The 21700-nt window shown below is 35.2% G+C and overlaps 1 protein-coding gene across 8 annotated transcripts in view; it reads left to right on the forward strand.

Moving 5' to 3' along the window:
- Nucleotides 1-21700, forward strand: part of Erc1 (ELKS/RAB6-interacting/CAST family member 1) — a 532578-nt gene that overhangs the window by 23433 nt on the left and 487445 nt on the right. For 7 of the 8 annotated variants that reach the window (XM_076854010.1, XM_076854009.1, XM_076854013.1 and 4 more), the window contains exon 2: nt 8053-8864. The exons of the other annotated variant lie outside the window; for it this stretch is intronic. In XM_076854010.1, the coding sequence (XP_076710125.1) occupies nt 8196-8864 (669 nt within the window). In that variant the 5' untranslated portion in view covers nt 8053-8195. The remainder of the gene's footprint in view (nt 1-8052; nt 8865-21700) is intronic. 8 annotated transcript variants of the gene reach the window in all.

Consider the following 21700-nt stretch of genomic DNA (forward strand, 5'->3'; position numbering starts at 1 on the left):
AAGTTTGTTTTAATAGTCTTGTTCAGACTGGATGAGGTTGTAGCTGAAGGTTTGGAAATGAATTATATATATTACAAAGATAAGAATTTATGGTACATAGTGATGGATTAATTAATGGAAGTTGAATGAAGGAGTCAAAATGAATTTTGTTCAGCCAGGGAACATAGGAGAAACGATGTGTTTTAGAGAAAATATGTTTATTTAGAATGGATGAGTTGCCTGTGGATCATCTTAACAGCAATGTTTAGTATGTGGTAGGTCTGCAGTCCAAAAGAAAGATCAGCAGTGGGAATATTGATAGAGAAAATTTAAACTAAATATCTGTGTAAAATAAGTATTAATTGAAACAATAATGGATGAGATTGCCCAGGAAAAATGAATAAAGAATGTGAAAACATGTTTGAAAATAGAGCTATTAGCTATACTAGTCATTTAAAAGTAGAGAAAGAGGGGCTGGGGATATGGCTTAAGCGGTAGCATGCTCGCCTGGCACGTGTGCAGCCCGGTTCGATCCTCAGCACCACATACAAACAAAGATGTTGTGTTCGCCGAAAACTAAAAAATAAATTTAAAAAATTCTCTCTCTCTTTAAAAAAAATTATTAAAAGCAGAGAAAGAGGAGCCAATAAAGTGTATGACAAAGGGATTGTCTTGGAGAGATAGTAGAATCAGAAGAGTAGGATCAGAGACTTCATGTAAGAGTTTGAAGATAGAAGTGGTCAGTAGTGTGAGATATAATAGAAGTAAAGAGAATTCATTACATTTGGCTACAAGGAAAATGTCCTGGTTTTATTGTAGAAGTCGTACAATAAATGTTTTTAATATCTTGACCCTTATAGTACTTAGACCAGTATACAATTTGTTGGATATCTTTAATCTACCCATTCTAGAATAGTTTTTTAATTTAGTCCTGATTATAAAAATAGTATGTTCTTACAAAGATAAATGTGTAGTTTCTGCAGGTATATGAGAAAGCAAAATCATTGTTAAAAATGTTACTATCTAGGTTGTGTAACCTGCCATAACATATATATATATATATATTTTTTTTTGTATTGGGAATTGAACCCAGGGGCACATAACCACTGAACCACATCCCTAGCCCTTTTTTGTATTTTATTTAGAGACAGTTTCAGTTGCTTAGGACCTCACTAAATTACTGACTCTGGTTTTGAACTCACAATCCTCCTGCCTCAGCATCCTGAGCCACTGGGATTACAAGTGCATGTTTTTCTTTTTAATGTGGAGGGAATCTGTGTTTATAATTTTTTTCTGTTTTCTCTTTGAAATGTTTTTCCACACATTGAGGATGAAACCACATCATCATTTATATATTTATTCATTTTTTTGCTGCACTGAAGATTGAACCCAGGAGCACTCTAAAGCCCTTTTTTATTTTGAGGCATGCTTATGCTAAATTGCTTTGGCTGGCCTTGAACTTGTGATCCCCTTGTCTCAGCCTTCTGAATAGTTGTGATTATAGTCTGCACCACCCCTCCTGGATACATCATCATTTACAGTGAGATAAAAAGTTAATTTCTTAGGGTACCTGTAACAAATTATGTCAAGTTCGTTCTCATAGTTCCAGAGCTAGAGGTCCAAAATTCAGATATCCGTGAGAGCCAAGATATATTGGCCCATGCCTTTAATCCCAGGGGAGATTGAGGCAGCGAAGTGCTATCTCAGAAAAGGACTGGCAATGTAGTTCAGTTGTAGTGTGTCCCTGGGTTCAATCCCCAGTAGCCCCTCCCCCCCACCCCCTGGAAAAAAATGTCCTCAAAGCCTTGTTTTCTCTGAACATTCTGGAGAGAATTCTTTCTTTTTTCTTCCTGGCTTCTGGTGGCCCCTGGCAATCCTTGGCTTGCTTGGTTTGTTGCCACATTATTCTGATCTCTGGCCTTCTTCCTAATGTGTATCTCTGTGCTTGAATCTCCTTTCTTTTCTCATATAAAGACATCATTCAGCTGTGCATTTTGGTGTGCACCTTTAATCCCAGCAACTCGGGAGGCTGAGGCAGGAGGATTGTGAGTTCAAAGCCAGCCTCAGCAACTTAGTGAGGCACTTAGCAACTCAGCCAGACCCTGTCTCTAACCCCTGTCTCAGACCCTGGGGATGTGGTTAGGATTAAGCATCCCTGGGTTCAATCCTTGGTCCAAAAAACAAACAAAAAATCAATCATTTAGGGCCTTTCTAATCTAAAAACAAACAAACAAACCAGCATTTAGGGCCTTTCTAATGAAATTACCTTAACTTGGCTACATCTACAAAGACCCTGTTTTCTGAGGTTCTGGTTACACAATAATTTTTGAGGACCCATTACAGATTGAATCCCATATTGTAGCTTTGCCTTAACATATATAGCCAATAATATACATAACCATTTAGATTGTAATTTTTCACATTATGAACATATGGGGGAGGAGAGCCTTGATGATCCAGCTGGGCTCCTTTTGGTACTACTTTGTCCCATTTTAACTGCGAATGGACATGTGCAGCAGTCCTGGCCTGAGATGAATATGATTCTGAGGGCTTATAGCTCTTAGGAGTGAAAGCTGAATCAAAACATAAGGTAAGTCACCAAGACCTGCTGAGGTAAAAAGTGAGGATGAGTGGAATTTAGAATAGTAGGGATGGGAGAAAATGAGCTCAGACCACCAGCAGCTGTAGTTTGTTCCAGTAACTTTTCTCTTCTCTGTTCCTCTCAAAAAGAGAGCCCTGTGGGAATCAAGCAAAAGCTGCTCCTTGTGCCATTGTGGAGAAGGGATACAAGGGGTGGACTGTGGTGGCCGTGAAAATGTGCCAGTCTCCTTTTGTGGGGGACATGATTGACTTTCTCCACTGAATTGCCTTTGTATCTTTGTAGAGCAGTCCCATAATTATATAGTCTGTTCCTGGAATCTTGTTATTTCAAGAAATTCTGTAGTTTGCTCTTTTTCATTCAGTTTTCCCACTTGTGTGAAAATATGTGTAAAATAAACACCTACAATTGTAATGACTAAAACTTACTGAAAACCTACTAAGAACCCCAGGTATTTTATACTCACTCAGTGATTTGATCCTCTTAGCTCTTCTTGGAAAAAAAGATCTTATGTCCATTTCATTGATGAAGATGCTGAGGGTCTAAGAGTTTCATTTATTCATCCAAAGCTCTCCATTTAAATAGTTAAGCTGAATGAGCCTACGCTTTTCCTGCTAGTCCTTGGATGTGTGACTTTCAGGAACACAGTGAGAACTGATTATTTCACAAAGCCCTTGTTACGGTGAAATGTACTGGAAGAGTATGTGTTGCATTTTTGTTACTGCACATTTAGACTCTGTTGGAAATAGTTCTGGACACATTTTTGTTTTAATAGTTGAGTATAGTGTTTTTAATATGCTTTGATACTAGAGCAATAGTACTAAAGAGGATAATACAAAAACTATTCTGTCCATGTATCCTGAGCACTGTTGCTAATGAGAAGTACAATTGGAGATACCCAGATAGTGGGGTATATGGTTCTGATTGTCAAATGAAGGGGTTAGGACTGGAAGTGTAAATTTGGAGTCATCATTATACAGTTTATATTTAAAACTGGTAAGGGTCGGGAGAAGTGATCCCCTAAGGATGATATTGCAGTGTGAGAATAATACAGAGATGAAGATGTAACTCTGGAGATCAGAAACAGTTAAAGCAGGAATGAACAAATAATGAGGAAGACAAGAAAAGGAGAGTGTGATAAAAGAAACCAAGTGGAGAGTGTGAAGCAGTTGAGAGATGGGAGACTATAAACAGAAGTTACAAAAACATCATAAAGGAAAATCAATTGTTACATAAGGTTTCTGAGGAAGGCTCAGCACACAGGCCCTGCAGTACCATGGAAAGACTAGCTCTTTTATCAGAGTGGAGAAAACAAGTTAAGGATGGGTGTTAATGTAAAAGAATGTATGACAAGAGGACACCCAGAAAATTCCTTTTGATTTCTATATTTCTCTCTGGTGTAGAAGTTGAGGTGTATTAGTTTGGTAGGGCTGTCATAAGAAAAATGGGTGGCTTATGCTAACTGCAATTTATTTTCTCACCATTCTGGAGTCTTTCATTCTGGGATCAAGGTGTCAGCTTGGCTGACTACTTCCAGAGGCTTCTGATTGCCTTGTAGATGGCCATTTTCTTCTGGTGTCTTCTCATGGTCTGTTATGTCTCTTTTTATAAAAGGATACCAGTTGTACTGGATTAGGGCCTACCCCAATGACTTCATTTAACCTAAATTACCTTTTAAATTACCATCTCTCTGTAAATATAGTCAACATTCTGAGGTTTGAAGCTTAAGACTTCAGTTTATGAATCTTAGGGGTGAGGAGCATAGTTCAGCCATTTGCTGAAAAAGTGATGAAATGTTATTTCATAAAATACCGTAAGAAAAATTAAGAGATGAATATCCAGGTGAAAATACATTCAACATGCATGTAAGATCTGTAAACAGAATTTCTACATGGGAAACACCCAATGTGAAAGAGCTAAAGTTAGAAAGAAGGAAACATTTTGACATAATTAATCATATTAATTGTTATTCTTTATGTTTTTTACTTTCTGGTTCTTAAGAAAGCCTTATTCTAATTCAGTTTTACAAGGATATTGTCCTAAATTTTCTCCTAGTACTTTTCACAGACTAAAAAAATTTAGTATGCATGGAATTTATTTCATTATACTGTCAGAAGTAGGGTTCAGTTTATTTTCCGAGTATATCACTTATTTAAACACTGTTTATTGAATGATTTGTCTTTTCTCCATTTTTTGAAATATTATGTTTGGTAAATATTAAAATCCCATATATTTAAAATCTAAATCCTATAATTTAGACTCTAGTCCTTGGATAGAACTATAATTTTAATTACTATAGCTTTAAAATATAAGATTATTATAACATTAAAATATATTATTATAATATAAAATTATTATAATAATATAAAAGCTTTTATAATTTAATTACTATAGCTTTTATAATTTTTTTGTGAGAAATCCTGGTGATCAGATGTGTGTCTCTTGCCCAGAATGTTTCGCCATAATGTTTAGTGGGCATTTTGCAGTATCCTGTTAACACACATTACTTTGATAGACACACTAAGTGGTATATATATAAACAGTACATAATCTCATACTAGAGTGGATCAGGTTTTCCTTCTAAATGAGTTAAAAAGAAGAATTTATCTTTTTTTAAAATTCTAATTAAAACTTTATAGAAGAATTTATCTTAAAGATATTTTTGACTTATAAATCTGTAATTTCTCTTGCTGTTTGGGGATATACCTTCCTTTTTTGTCCAAATGTTTATGATTATTTTGGTTATTCTTGAACCTTTACTCCTCCATGTGAATTTTAGCTTCTGTTTTTTTGAATTATGTGAAAAATTCTCTAGAGATTTTCATTGGGATTGTGCTTAATAGTTGGTGAAGAACAGCTTTATGGGGTTTGTCTTCATGTCTGTGAACATGGATAGCTTTTCTTTCAGGTACTTTTTCATGTCATTCAGTAGTTTTGTGTTTTTCTTTTTTTTCTCTCTCAAAAATGTTTGAAGCTGGACATGGTGGCACAAACCTGTAATCCCAGTGGCTCTGGAGGATAAGGCAGAAGGATCACAAATTAAAAGCCAGCCTCAGTCAAAGTGAGGCACTAAGCAACTCAGTGAGACTTTGTCTCTAAATAAAATACAAAATAGGGCTGGGGATGTGACTCAGTGTTTAGGTGCCCCTGAGTTCAATCCTCAATAATGCTACACTCTCCCCACCCCCTGCAAAAAAAAAAAAAAAAAAAAAAATGCTTGAAATCTTGTTGGATTTATATCAAAATACTTTTACAGTTTTGTTGGTATTGTGAATGGAATTTTTTAAAGTTTGAAACGACATTTTTTAATTGTTGTTGCCAATATCTAAAAGTATTGATGTTTATGAATTGAACATGTTCCTGACCAGTATGTTGAGTTCTGTTACTGGTTCTGATAATATGTCAGTTGATAAGCTTGTGTTCTTTGTTAGAAAATCATATTCAGGGTTGGGGTTGTTGTCTAGCATGTGTGAGGCACTGGATTTGATTCTCAGCACCATATATACATAAATGAATAAAATAAAGGTCCATCAACATCTAATTTTTTTTAAAAGAAAAATCATGTTCAAATATTGAGCTTTATTTCTTTTTTTCTTTCATTTTTTATTTTTTATTATTTATTTTACATGAGCTTTCTTATTATTATTATTTGCATTACAATTCTTAATACACCTTTATACCACAATTTATCATATCTCTGTCAAGATATGTTGACATTAAATTCACATCTTCCTACATGTATTTTGTACAGCGATGAGGGTCTCCTTCCACCATCCATGCAATTCCCCTCTCCCTCCTTTTCCCTCCCATCCCTCTTCCCTATCTAGAGGTAATTTTCTTCCCATGCTCTTCCTCCCTATCCCATTTTGAGTTACCCCCTTATATCAGAGAAGACATTCGGTATTTGTTTTTTTGGGACTAGCTAACTTCACTTAGCATAATCTGCTCTAATGCCATTCATTTTCCTTCAAATGCCATGATCTTATTATTTTTTAGTGCTGAGTAATATTCCATTGTGTATAAATGCCACATTTTTTTTTATCCATTCATCCACTGAAGGACATCTAGGTTGGCTCCACAGTTTAGCTATTGTGAATTGTGCTGCTATAAACATTGATGTGGCTGTGTCTCTGTAATATGCTGTTTTTAGGTCCTTTGGGTATAGTGTGAGAAGAGGAATAGCTGGGTCAAATTATTTTTTAGTGCTGAGTAATATTCCATTGTGTATAAATGCCACATTTTTTTTTATCCATTCATCCACTGAAGGACATCTAGGTTGGCTCCACAGTTTAGCTATTGTGAATTGTGCTGCTGTAAACATTGATGTGGCTGTGTCTCTGTAATATGCTGTTTTTAGGTCCTTTGGGTATAGTGTGAGAAGAGGAATAGCTGGGTCAAATGGTGGTTCCATTCTAAGCTTTCCAAGGAATCTCCATACTGCTTTCCAAATTGGCTGCACCAATTTGCAGTCCCACCAGCAGTGTATGAGTGTAACTCCCCCCACCCTCGCCCCCGCATCCTTGCCAGCACTTATCGTTGTTTGTCTTCATCATGGTTGTCATCTGATTGATAGAGTTGATGGGCATTTTTTTGTATATTTGTTGATTGATTGTATATCCTTTTCTGAGAAGTATCTGTTCAGGTCCTTGGCCCATTTATTGATTGGATTATTTGTTTTTTGGGTGCTTATCTTGTTGAGCTCTTTATATATCCTAGATATTAGCGCTCTATCTGATGTGTGAGAGGTAAAAATTTGTTCCCAGGATGTAGGCTCCCTATTGACCTCACATATTATTTCTCTTGCTGAGAAAAAAACTTTTTAGTTTGAATCCATCCCATTTGTTGATTCTTGGTTTTAATTCTTGTGCCATAGGCGTCTTATTAAGGAAATTGGGGCCTAGCCCCAAGTGATGGAGATTAGGGCCTACTTTTTCTTCTATTAGATGCAGAGTCTCTGGTTTAATTCCTAGATCCTTGATCCATTTTGAGTTAACTTTTGTGCATGGTGAGAGATAGGGATTCCATTTCATTATGTTGCATATGGATTTCCAGTTTTCTCAGCACCATTTGTTGAAGATGCTATCCTTTCTCCAGTGCATGCTTTTGGCAACTTTGTCTAATATAAGGTAGTTGTGATTTTGTGGGTTAATCTCTGTGTCCTCTATTTGTACCATTGGTCTACCAGCCTGTTTTGGTGCCAGTACCATGCTGTTTTTGTTACTATTGCACTGTAGTATAGTTTAGAGCTTTATTTCTTCTTTGTTAATCTTAAACTTCTTTTTCTTTTTCAGTTGTATGGTATATGGTCTTGAGACACATGAAACATTTTTACAGTGGCATTTACTGTGAAATACATTATGCTATAATCACATTTTGAATCCATGAGTACATAAATGATAGAAGGGGAAATGGGAAGTTTCTGAGAAGGGGAATATTTATTACAGAGGATTTAATGTGTGATCTTTTCATTACAGATATGGCGTAAGATATTCAAGATTGGACAGCTGGTGACCTGATATTTCTGATAGCCTTAAGCTGACTTATAGCCATAGAGAAATCTCTCCGTTTTTGTTTTCTGCTTTACATCTTTCGTGGCACCTAAGTTCACCTTGCAACCATGTATGGAAGTGCTCGCTCAGTTGGGAAGGTGGAACCAAGCAACCAGAGCCCTGGGCGTTCACCTAGGCTTCCCCGTTCCCCTCGCTTAGGTCATCGTCGAACCAATAGTACTGGAGGGAGTTCTGGAGGCAGTGTTGGAGGTGGCAGTGGGAAAACCCTTTCAATGGAGAATATACAATCCTTAAATGCTGCCTATGCTACATCTGGCCCTATGTACTTAAGTGACCATGAAAATGTGGGTTCAGAAACACCAAAAAGCACCATGACACTTGGCCGTTCTGGGGGACGTCTGCCTTATGGTGTTAGGATGACTGCTATGGGCAGTAGTCCCAACATAGCCAGCAGTGGGGTTGCTAGTGACACCATAGCATTTGGAGAGCATCACCTCCCTCCTGTGAGTATGGCATCCACTGTACCTCACTCTCTTCGTCAGGCAAGAGATAATACAATCATGGATCTGCAGACACAGCTAAAGGAAGTGTTAAGGGAAAATGATCTCTTGCGGAAGGATGTGGAAGTAAAGGAGAGTAAATTGAGTTCTTCAATGAATAGCATCAAGACCTTCTGGAGCCCAGAGTTGAAGAAAGAGCGAGCCCTTCGAAAAGATGAAGCTTCCAAAATCACCATTTGGAAGGAACAGTATAGAGTCGTGCAGGAAGAAAACCAGGTTAGTTTTATATGTCTTGTCTGTCTTTATTGGCTGAATTCATGTATATGAATAAAATGAGCCAGTCTTTTTTTCCCCTTGTTAGTTCATTTATCTTTCTTAATCCTATCTATTTTAGTATTTTCTGTCTTTTCTTTCTCAGCCTTTTCCAGATTTGCTTTTATGTCTGCTTTTCCCCCTTATTACTTGTTTTTCTTCAATTCTTTTTCATTTATTGTATTTTTTAAAGCATATATATATATATATATATATATATATATATATTTTCAATTCTGTGAGAATAGGGTATTGCCATACATTCTAACATCCATTACCAACATTATTTTGATTATTTAAGTGTAAAATATACCAGTAAGATTGGTCATAATGTAAAAAAAAAATCAGTCTTAAAAACTATCACAAGTAAGCCAATATGTTATTAAAGAACAGATATTACTTTTAAAAAGTTAATGATGTAAATCTTAATTAGGTACTTAAAATGAGTAACATCTTTTTGTTGATATTCATGTAAGTTTTACTTCAGGGTGTTGATGTTGTTTTTGTTATTCTTTGATTTTTCTAAATTTAAGGTGGAGGAAAGGCAACTTGGTACAATTGATTGTTTTGATAAAATAATATGTGTAGGCATTATAATCACATAATTTTTCAGTTTTAGAACCAAGTGCTTTCGGGTGTGGTTGCTCACACCTGTAATCCCAGCAGCCTGGGAGTCTGAGGCAGGAGGATTACAAGTTCGAGAGCAGCTTTAGTAATTTAGCGAGATCCTACACAACTTGGTGAGATCCTGTCTCAAAATTAAGGAAAAAAAAGAAAAAAAAAGAAAGAAAGAAAAAGAAGAGCCAAATGCTGTCTTAGACACTGTATGAAAAAAATAATTTATTTACTTTTCTGAACTAGCTCAGGTTATAGTTGATGTTTTGCTATAGTTGTGTCATACTGTGCAACAGCTCATGAAATCAAATATGTGAGCAAATCATATTTAGCCTGTGGTAGTTAAAAATCTTAAAATACTTTTTGTTTAAAATACTTTCAGAACATACCTTAAATTTGGGAGGTTGTATTACTTGCTCTTTAAAAAAACTATCATTTCTTTAGAGAATTCCTTTTTTTTGGTACTGGAGATTGAACCTAGGGGCACTTAACCCCATATCCCCAGCCCTTTAAAAATATATATGTGTGTGTGTGTGTGTGTGTGTGTGTGTGTGTGTGTGTGTGTGTGTATACACACACACACACACATATATTTTTAAATATTTTATTTATTTATTTTTACATGGAGCTGAGGATCAAACTCAGTGCCTCGCATGTGCTAGGTGAACACTCCACCACTGAGCCACAACCCCAACCCCTAAAAATATATATTTTATTTAGAGACAGGGTCTCACTGAGTTCCTTAGGAAGTTGCTAAGTTGCTGAGGCTGTCGCTGAACTTGTGATTCCAACCTCCTGAAATGCTGGAATTATAGGTATGTGGCACTGCACCCAGCTTAGAGGAGAATTTTAAAGTAACTACCTCATTGTTGTTATTAAACTTATTTTTGGGTTAGGCTAACAAGAATTATAAAGAAAGTACTAAACAACTAAATTTCTGCATTTTTCTTAAGTGATTCCATGAAATACAGAGAGAATTAGAAATGATCTGTGTCTTTTATTTTTTATCTTTTTCAGTACTAGGAATTGAATCACAGGAGTTCCTACCACCAAGCCCTTTTTATTTTTTATTTTGAGACAGAGTTTTGTTAAGTTGCTCAGGCTGCTCTCACACTCAGGATCCTCTTGCCTCAGCCTCTGAGTCTCCAAGGATTACAGGCATGTGCCCCCTGACCTGGCATGATTGTCTTAACTATTCTGCTAATCATGCTTATTTAGGCATTCAGATCTGTTTTGAGTACTGGAAGATCTCAAGGTAAATTGAATTTTGTATGTTAAAGCTACAGACCTGCTTTTCCAGATTTGGTTTTTGGTCATAAGATGAATACAGAAAAATGGAAAGTAAAATTTACCCCATATCCTCCCATCCACTAATAACTTCACTATTGCCCCAAATATCTCGATGTTTCTTGTTTTTTTTTAAATTTTTTTTTAAAGAGAGAGTGAGAGTGAGTGAGAGAGAGAGAGAGAGAGATAGAATTTTTAATATTTATTTTTTAGTTTTCGGTGGACACAACATCTTCGTTTGTATGTGGTGTTGAGGATCGAACCCGGGCCGCACGCATGCCAGGCGAGCGCGCTACCGCTTGAGCCACATTCTCAGCCCCTTGATGTTTCTTGTTAAAGAAACATAAGAAATTTTGCATGAGTGGAATATTACAAGTGTTATTCTGTGACCTTATTTTAGCCAACGACATTTCTCCTATATATTAAATCTCTTTAATATATATGTAATCGTTTATCATGCCTATATACTTTTCCATTGTGTTTATACTAGATAATATGGTAGGTTAAAAATCTCATTTACTCTGGGCATGGTGGTGCATGCTAGTAATCCCAGTGACTTGGGAGGTTGAGGCAAGAGGATCACTATTTCAAAGCCAGCTTCAGTAACTGTGAGGTACTAAGCAACTCAGTGAGACCCTGTCTCTAAATAAAATGCAAAATAGGGCTAGGGATGTGGCTCAATGATCCAGTATCCCAGAGTTCAACCCCTGGCACCCCCCCCCCCAAAAATTATAATTTAATTATTTCTCAGGTGCATTATAACCCTAAACTATTTTTCTTTTACTTTTTAACTGGTAATTAAATTTGTCATTACTTAAAATTTTAATGCTTTAATATTCTTAAGTATTTCTGTTAGACACCTGGCCTTACAAAATAAGAGTACATTAAAAAAATTTTTTTAATTGTTGGCAGACCTTTTTTTTTCTTTAAATATTTGTTTGTTTATATGTGGTGCTGAGAATCAAACCCAAACTTTACTGCTGAGCTACAATACCAACCGTGAGAGCATGTTCTTTAAAAAAAATATTTCTTAGAAAATTCTGTGAGTTTGACTTATTAAGACTTGAAGATTGTGCAAAGGAAGAAAAGAACTGAAATAGACTTCAGTGATAGATTCTAAACATAAGGAGAGGGGTTACCTAAATGCTGGCTCAGATACATCACTATTAGTAGTTATATTTGTTTAAAACCTAGATTTCTAGATCTTACTGAATAATAACTAAATAAAAACCTCTGAGAACAGAGTTTGGAACTTGTATTTTAAACAAGCTTCTCAGGTGTTTTTGTGATCTTTAGAATTTAGTATATACTAATTAATCTATTTTTTTTAATGGTACTGGGATTGAATCCAGGGGTGCTCTTCCACTGAGATGCATCCCCAGCCCTTTATGTTTTATTTTTGATTTTGAGACAGGGTCTTTTTTTTTTTTTCTGAGAAAAGAATACAGAAAAATATTAAATGTGTTTATTTTGTGAAATAGAATTACAGGTGATCTTTTCCATTATTTTGCTTTCTTTCTTTTAAAAAACATTCTTAAAATTACATTTATCATTTTCAGTTCAGAATGTACAGTATGTTTTATCGCATTTTCTCTGATTTTTCTATTGTATCCTTAGGGAAAGAAAGAAGAGAAAGAAAATACCCTATGTGTACCTGATTTACTTTTAGGTCTTTGGATACATTTTCATTGAGTCCTCCTGATGATTTGAAAGAGTAGGAGACATCCCAAGCCTTTAAATTATTTGCCCAAGATCACATAATTAATTACACAGCAGGAATTTGACCACAATTTATTCCAATTCCAGAGCATATTTCCTTAATCACTAATCTGTACTGAGAGACAGGGTCTTAAGTTGCTGAGTACGACCTTGAACTTGTTATCCTGCTTTAGTTTCTTGAATAGCTAAGATTATAGGTGTGCCCCACCATGCCTGGCTGATACATTCAATTCTTAAACTTATCTCTTGCCCATATGCCACTGAATTGTGATGTTTCTGTAATGTCACTTTTGAGCTCAAAAAAAAGAAAAATTTTTTTTCAGTGTTGATTTGAATCCACATTCTTGCACATGCTAGGCCAAGTGCTTTATCACTGACCTATAATCTCAGATCTTGAGCCCCAAGAAACAAAGGACCATTCTCTCCATGCTTCTTGTCCTTTTTCCTGTAATGTTAGGGATGCAACATACTTGATCATTATCTATAACAGTGATCCCAGTGGATGTGGATAGGGGAAAAGAGTATTAAAATTTTAGAGATGTAGTTCAAAAGAGCCCTGTAAGGTGGACCAGTGGTGCTCCCTTGTAATCTTGACCTGTAATCCCAGCTCTTTGGGAGACTGAGGCAGGAGGATCATAAATTCAAGGCCAGTCTTGGTAATTTAGCAAGAGTTGGTTTCAAAATAAAAAATAAAAAAAGGACTGGGAATGTAGCTCATTGTTAGAGTGCCCCTGGGTTTAAGCCCTAGTAACACAAGAGAAAAGAAAAAAAAGGGGTAAGTAGGAGAGGGAAGAAAGGAAAGGAAAGCCCTCAAGGTGATTTTGATGTATCCTCATATTGTGAACCATTGACTCACAAGATAAATACTTAAATGATATGTGATAGCAAAATGAAAATACATTTTATTTAGTTGACAGAAAAGAGAATATAACACCAAAAATATATTATTTATTATTATAAAGTAATTGTACCTTCTCAGTTTTATTGTGTAGTATTGGGTTATAAATGTTAGAAGAGGAAAAAATGAGTTTGTATTCTTCAGTCTTGTGACGAAGTATCAGTGTAGCATAGGTATTAGAAACTGTATCTTGTGTTCTTAGGGTATGAAGTCCTTTTTTTTAAACAATATTGATAAGTTTGTAGTGTGTATGTGGTATATATGATATTGGTTATATGTATTTAGACAAACATCATAATTGAATATTGTCCAATCTCAAATGTGTTTTAATAAAAAAAGAACAGAGTTCCAGTTAATTTTAAAGTGTGTAAATCACCGTCTTATTATAAAAAAATATTGTAGATGGCTGTGGTGGTACAGCTACCCAGGAGGCTGTCAGGAGGATTGCAAGTTTGAGACCAGATTCAGCAATTTAGCAACATCCTGTCTTAAAATTAAAAAAAAAAATTAAAAAAGGTCTGGGGGGCTGGGGTTGTAGCTCAGTGGTAGAGTGCTTGCCTAGCATGTGTGAGGCACTGGGTTTGATCTCAGCACCACATATAAATGAGCAAAATAAAGGTCCATTGACAACTAAAAAAATACGTATATTAAAAAAAAAAAAAAAGGACTGGATATGTAGCTCCGTGGTAAAGTGACCCTGGGTTCAATTCCCATCTCTGCAAACAAAGAAAACAATAGCAAAAACCAGAGCAAAACAAGAGAATATTGTGAAAAATTTACATATGAATACATACTTCTCTTTAAAATGCTCCACCTTTCTAATATAGATTCTCTCTCTCTCTCTCTCTCTCTCTCTCTCTCTCTTTCTGTGTGTGTGTGTGCAAACCTATAAAATTGAAAGTGATTGGGGTTCCCAGATATATTAGTGAATTAGCTAATCCCAGGCTTATCTTGCTGATGATTCTGAAAATAATGCCCGTAGAGAAGATTGTTTTTCTTATCAGGTGACTTGGAAAAGTCCAGTTTATTGCAGTTTATTGAGGAAAAGTTACTGGGATGCTTGTTGATTTTGATATTAATTGAGGCATATTTTTATACCTATATGTCAGAAGCTTTGGGGAAAAAACACAAATGCAGTATCCTTTCCAGTTATCAAGCTACATTCAGAGGCAAAAGATTTGAATCTCTGAAAAGACAATTGTGGGTACTTAGCACTTCAGTGCAAGAGAAGCAGTCCACAGGATTTTCATGCCAAAAAAACCATATGTGCAGAAGAAGGGTGAGTACTGCCTTATCTAGAGTCCGCCCCTTGCTCTAATTAAACACCAATTCTGGCAGGAATATATTTCCTGCACCCACTATAATTAACAGACAATCCTAAAATTGTATAACTTTAGTCCAAAAAACAAAGGGTGCAATTTTAAAGTAAAGTGAAACAGTGTAATGAGATATAGAGTGAGAATGCTAATTAATAGATTATAGTCAGCCAGCAGTGGGTCCTAATTAAATTCTGCATTCATTATACCCTCAGTAGTCCTCAGAGGTCTGTCATCTTCTATTTTATAAAGAAGATTGTTTAACAGGATTTCAGTAATTAAATAAATTTCCCCATTTCAGTTTGAGACTGGTGTTTGAGTCCATTCTGAATGTTTGATCTCACTGGGCTACAGAAATCTTGGTCTAGAATTTGCCTAATGTGTATGGTTTATTATTATGGGATCCTTATAGAAGATTGTTTCTAAAATACCCAGCTGATTTTATGTCCCACGCTTCACGTTACTGAACTATCAAGTAGTGATTGAAGAGTTAGAAGAGTTAGAATAATATATATTATATTTTAACAGGGAAGGCTGAATGCTAGGCAAAAGCTTTACCACTGAGCTATACTCCTAGCTTGCATTTTCTTTTTTTAAACTGAGAATAAGAAAGGCTTTTAGCATATGTTTGCTTGAGAAATATAAAATTCAGTTGTGAGCTTGTTAGACTTGCAGAGCCAATAAGTCTTTGAATAAGTTTTATGTTTTATTTTATTCTAATCAATCCATAACCAGCTATTGTCATACTTCTTTCTTGGTTATATCTTATAAGAATTCTGTTTTTTTCAGCCTGGGTTGTAATCCCAGCTACTTGGGAGACTGAGGCAGGAAGATTGTAAGTTTTGGGCCAACCTTAGCAATTTAGTGAGATCCTGTCTCAAAAAATAAAAAAAAGGGCTGGGGATGTAATTCAGTGATAGAGTACTTGCCTAATACATGTGAACCTCTGGATTGAGTGCCCAGTACTAGAGGTGGGGAATCAAAGAAAGAATTCTGTTTTGAATTTATTTGGGTGCTTCTTCAAATAAGTATTTAATTAAACACTTTTGATTGAAAATTTGTGTGAGCAGAGTATATTCTATTTAATGTTATAGAGTGGCAAGAGACTTTAATTTTTTTGTCTTCTGTATTTTTTGATTGGTGTCTGATTGATTGATTGAATTTTGCAGAGTTGGAGATCAAACCTGGGGCCTTGAATGTGCTAGGCATGTGCTCTACTACTGAACTATGTGCTATAGAGTCTGATTTTTTTTTTTTTTTAATGATTTTCATTTTATGAAGCTCCCATCCATTAGGTCTTGTCGCATGTGAAAGTACATAAATTGGTATGGGAAATTTGCTTTCCATTTGAAGAGTTGGTAGGTTTGTTTACTTGGAATTTAGTGGGGGTTGTTGATTTTGACTCCCTGGCCAGGTGTGCTCGAACCTTCCTATAATCCTAGCGACTCATTGGCTGAGGCAGGAGAATTGCAAGTTTGAGGTCAGCCTCAGCAACTTAGCAAGACCCTGTCTCAAAAAAAAAAAAAAAAAAAAAAAAAAGATAGAATTGGGGATATAGCTCAGAGGTAAAGTGCCCCTGGGTTCAATCCCAGTAACAGCCCCCAAAGATTCTGGCTCCTTGAAGGGATATATTTTCTGAAAAAGCTGTATCTATTTGATAAAAATGTCTGTTTCTTAGTCATGCTTCACCATCACTAGAAGTGGCACTGTGAGGCCAGATTTCCTCCTGATAGCTGTATATGTAGTAATAATTTGATTTCTTCAGGATGCCTGAGGAGCATACTGTGATACTTGTGAAGAAATTTTAGGGAGTTTCATCCATCCTTTCACCCCCCTTTGTCCCTCCATTCCTCACTCCGTATCACCTCTTCTTCCTTCATGATACCTCAATTGAGATATAATTGAATTCATCCTTGAAGTATATGTTTTTTCTTCCTTAATCTGATTTATTGGAAGAAGAATTTTAGGAAACTAATAGTTGCCCTAGGGAGTTCTTGATCAGTGAAATGAGTGACATGTTAAGGGTCAACCGAGAAGATTGAAGGAAAGAAGGCAGAGAAGGCAAGTGAGTTTGTTGTGGAAGGCCTGGATGAACTTGGGTAATAGGCATGGTGAGCAAGGTGCACATTCATGAGGTATTTTCAGAGAGAGATTTTTTTGAAGGCTATGATGACTAGAGAGAAAAATGCAATGAATCATGGTACTGAGACTATGGAAATGTTTTTGCTCTTGATTAACAATGGAAAGGGATGGCAAAGTACAACCAGTTTCAGAGTAAGAAATAGTGAATTTGGTGTACATATTTAAATAGAAGTTTTTCATAATCATTTGAAAATAGGAAACTAATGACTGTGATTTTAGGTGCACACAGGTGGATGTTACATGTACTTATTAATGTTAAAGAATTTACTGTGTTAGTTGAGTATCAGAAGCTTCATGCCTCTGTTTATGGGTATGAGGAGTGGAGGGGAAAGAGAGAAGCCAGGAAATGGTACATGCTTTGTATATATATTTTCTTATCAATCTATTTTTGTATTTTGGTTCTTTCTATTGTTTTACTTTTCTTTGATGGCAAAAATAATCTGAGTGATTCTTTCAGTTTATCAAATCACTATTTATTACAAATGATTAGCCAGGTGCAGTGGTTCACATCTGTAATCCCAGCATCTTGGGAGCTGAGACAGGAGGATCACAGGTTTGAGGTTAGCCTCAGCAATTCAGCTAAACCCTCAGCAATTTAGGGAGACCCTGTCTCAAAATTAAAAATAAAAAGGGCTGGGGATGTAGCTCAATGGTAAGAGTGCCCCTGGGTTTAATCCCTACTCATTGTTCCCAGAGGTTAATATTAGTTTATGTTCCTATGATAAACAAACTTCTGCTAATAGATGTCCTTTATTTTAGTTAACAGCAGCTTCATTAGAGCTCATGTATGATGAATTAAGAGTGAATTTCTGAAAAAGAGTAATTGCAGCAAATATTCAGGGAGGAAATGATGGTATTGACAATGTTTTATTCTTTCACTCTGGACAGGATTAGAAATGCTTTTTGAACTGGCTTTGTGCTGCCATGTGCATCTCTAAAAGTATTCCTTTATCTTTCTGGAATTGGAAAGTTAGTCCTTAACCAAGATTTCTTCCCTTTATTTTACTTTACTGTTAGCAGTAATGCTTTTGAAACCGTCTTCTCTTCCCCCACTTTGTTCTCTCAGCCTTTCCAACTTAATATGCTCATGGTAAATTCTTTTACACTTTGACAGTTTGCAGAGAATACTTAAATGAGAATACTGAAATAACACCTGTCCAGATTAATTTCACATATGGAGAATCTGCAGTCAATCACCTTGATGTACACATGATACCATATCATAACATTGCCTGGTGACTTATGAGTTTCTAGAGCATGTGATATGCAGGGACTTATTTAGCTTTGAAGTCACCTTTGGGTAACTGCTGTGGTGTTAGATGTGCCTTGAATAGTCCTTTGTAGTAGCAGTTCTCAAACTGTTTGGCCTCAGGACATGTTTATTTGTAAAAATATAAAGGAGCCCAAGCAGTTTTTGTTTTTGTAGCCAAATTCGAATCAATATTCGTCATTTTTTTTAAAGAGAGAGAGAGAGAGACAGAGAGACAGAATTTTTTTTAATATTTATTATTTTTTTAAAATTTTCAGTGGACACAACATCTTTGTTTGTATGTGGTGCTGAGGATCAAACCTGGGCCGCACGCATGCCAGACGAGTGCACTACCGCTTGAGCCACATCCCCAACCCAATATTTGTCATTTAAATAGAAAATTTAAAGAGTTTTAATTTAATTAAAAATAACAGGTACATTAAATGTTAACATAAATAACGTTTTAAAAATGAAAATTGTATTACAAGTCTCTTTAACGTCTGGCATAATTGAAGACAGCAGATTCTCATATCTGTTTTTGTATTCAATCTGTTGCAATTTGTAGTTTTAGTTGAAATATGTGGAGAAAATCAGGATTCACACAATATGTACTTGGAAAAGCAGGAGTGTTTTCAGGTAAGTGTTAGATATTTTTCAGAGCCACACCAAATTTCAACTAAGTTGTAGTTTTTTTCTTTTAGAAAAGCATTTTTATTGAGGTACAGTTTGTATACCATAAAAGACATTGTACAATTCTGTGTGTATATATATATATATATATATATATATATTTTTTTTTTTTTTTTTTTGTAAAATTACTCAGTGTACAACCATAGTCATGATCAAATTTTAGCAGTTAGGGTGAAGCTTAATGGCATACTGCTTTCCTGGCATGCAGGTCACCTGGGTTCCATGCCCAGCAGTGAGCTGGAAAAATCCAGTTTTAGAACATATTTGTCTGTAAGTAGTAGTTTTTCAAGTTAATTGCGATGTGGAATCCAAAACCCTATCAGTGAAGCTTTTCATACTTTATTATGTTCAAATGTGTTTGTGTGTCAATTTGAATGGATCTTTTACAGTTAGAAGATATATAAAAATAACGAGTTTTCTTCTGGATTTGTAGTACTGTGTATTGGTCTTTTGAAAAATATTGGTTCATTGAGTTACGCAGACCTTCCAAATGTTAATATTTGATTAGACAGATTTGAAAAAAAAACACATTCATTAATATTGCTCATCAGAAAAGTCCTTCAAGTATTGGTAAAGTGTCCAACTCACTTGATAGTTAATAAAAATTTCCAATATTCTGATATTTGAAAGCTCAGATTTTATCATTGACTGCTGAATAATCCTAGCTATTGAGGTGCTGAGTCAGCGGATTACATGTCCTGGATAAACATGGGCAATTTAGTGAGACCCTATCCCAAAATAAAAATGGAAGAGGGTTGGAGATATAGCTCAGTGGTAGTGTGCTCCTGGGGAAAAATCATTGGCAAAAGATATTGTCAGTTGTTGTGTTTGAAATGACAGGTTAATTTCATAAATTTTTGAGAAAATGTTGGTCATATCCCCAGTCTGTATAATCAATCATAGGTTATTATTTTAGTTTTTGAAGTTAGAACAGTGTTCATTGAGAAAAGTAACAAACAGTTCTGTCTATGACTTTTCTTAACCAGTGTTTCAATGTGTAGCAGAAATGCTTTTTGCTTCTTAAAAGATGAGTTAGTTGTGTAGAGTTAGACCTGAGTGATGCGATTCTCTGAACTAAAGAATATTTCAGGCAGAGGGCTCTAAATCTATAGGTCTTATAGTGGGGTCCTCTGGCTGTGGTAAAAGGCTGCCACAAAGGTCACTTTTATCTAAGGCTTTCTACTCTTACCTGTTTAGGGTGACCTCAACAAGGTTCTTCTTCACCATGATTTAGGAAATGACACTGTTTCTTTAGTAATAATGAGTATAATGGCTATATGCTGTAATAGCAAACATTATTGTTTTGTTTGTTGTTGTTGCCTTAGTAATTGTAGTTGGCTAACCAGTGCTTATTTTATTGAAGTTTTATTATAAGGATTTATTCCTCTTTGTCTTATCAGTTACCTAATTTTTACTACAAAGGAATTAACATAATCTAATGATAAATTTTTGTTTGTAACTAATGTTTGGTTCTGTTATCCACTTTCTTGGAGTCATTTGCTGTAATCATATCCATCCATAGCTCTAATGGAGGGGGACCAAGTTTTTTATGAATGAATGCATATTTTAAAAATTATCTTGTGAGTAGTGCTTGAACTTTATTATTATTTTTTTTGTTTTTGAAAAAGAAGAGGGAGGATCATCAAGGATGTCTATTCAGTGGGACTCTCTGTTATTATAATAAGCATTAAAAAGCACTGTAAAATTCTGAAAGTGAGAGAGCTCAGTTTTAAGGACTCTGAAACAAATTGCCAGGTAGTACAATCTCATGGAAGTCATTTTCATTGCTTTTTATTACCCTGTTTGTGCTTGTGGAACACAGTATCTTCTTTCCCTATTCCACTAAGTTTAAAGGGGTCTTGAGCCCATGTTGAGTTGAGCTTATGATTATATGTTGCCTTCTACCAAAGTTGCAGTATATGTAGGTATTTTTATTTTGTTGTTTTTAAAAATTTTGTTTTGATATTTTCTTTGCATGGCAATAAATAAATAGATTATTTATTTTCTAATGCTACAAGCATGAGATTTTTACTGTTTTATTATACAATATATTTTTGTTCTACAACAGGGAATTTGGAAAAATGAATCTATCCTTTGGGCCATAAGATTTTATTGTGGAGATGCATTGTCATCCATTTTCATAATACATACATACCTTAAAAGCATAGCAGAAGAAAATAGTGTTTTTAAAATTTTTTTTTTATTTTAAAATTATAGATGGACACAATATCTTTATTTTGTTTGTTTATTTTTATGTGGTGCTGAGGATCAAATACAGTACCTCACATGAGCGAGGCAAGCGCTCTGCCACTGAACTACAACCCTAGCCCCAAGAAAATAGTTTTTTGGTTAAATTTCTTCATTGTTTACATTGAGACATTTTATGTTTTTTTTTTTTTTTTAAGTCTAAGAAGAGATGTATGTCTGTAACTCAGGTATTTTCATTGTCAAAATATAAATAATAGTTTGTTTAGCTGTTTTGGGGTTAACAGTTTTGGATAGGTTGCGGGTGGTGGTATTTGCTTGTAATCACAGCTACCCAGGAGCATGAAGCAGGAGGAGCGTAAGTTTGAGGTCAGACTGGGCAACATAGTGAGACCTTCTATCTCCAAAAAAAAAAAAAAAAAAAGTTTTGGGTGGGTATTTATGTTTTATTTTTTCTTTGTATACTAGTATCATTCCTGTTTCTGGTCTGAGATAATGGTGTGAAAATAAAAGCAAAACTCCTGAAATTAGCTGTTCACAGATAAATATTTTTGTAAGCATAGTGTGCAAAGCTTTTTTAAAAAACACAATGATATTGTACTTACATTATAAGTCTTCAGCATTCGTTCTCTTTCAAAGAAAAACATTTTGGGAACTAAGGGAAAACTGTTCTGTAGGA

The sequence above is a fragment of the Callospermophilus lateralis genome, chromosome 4 (assembly GCF_048772815.1).
Source record: "Callospermophilus lateralis isolate mCalLat2 chromosome 4, mCalLat2.hap1, whole genome shotgun sequence".
NCBI classification, from domain to species: domain Eukaryota; kingdom Metazoa; phylum Chordata; class Mammalia; order Rodentia; family Sciuridae; genus Callospermophilus; species Callospermophilus lateralis.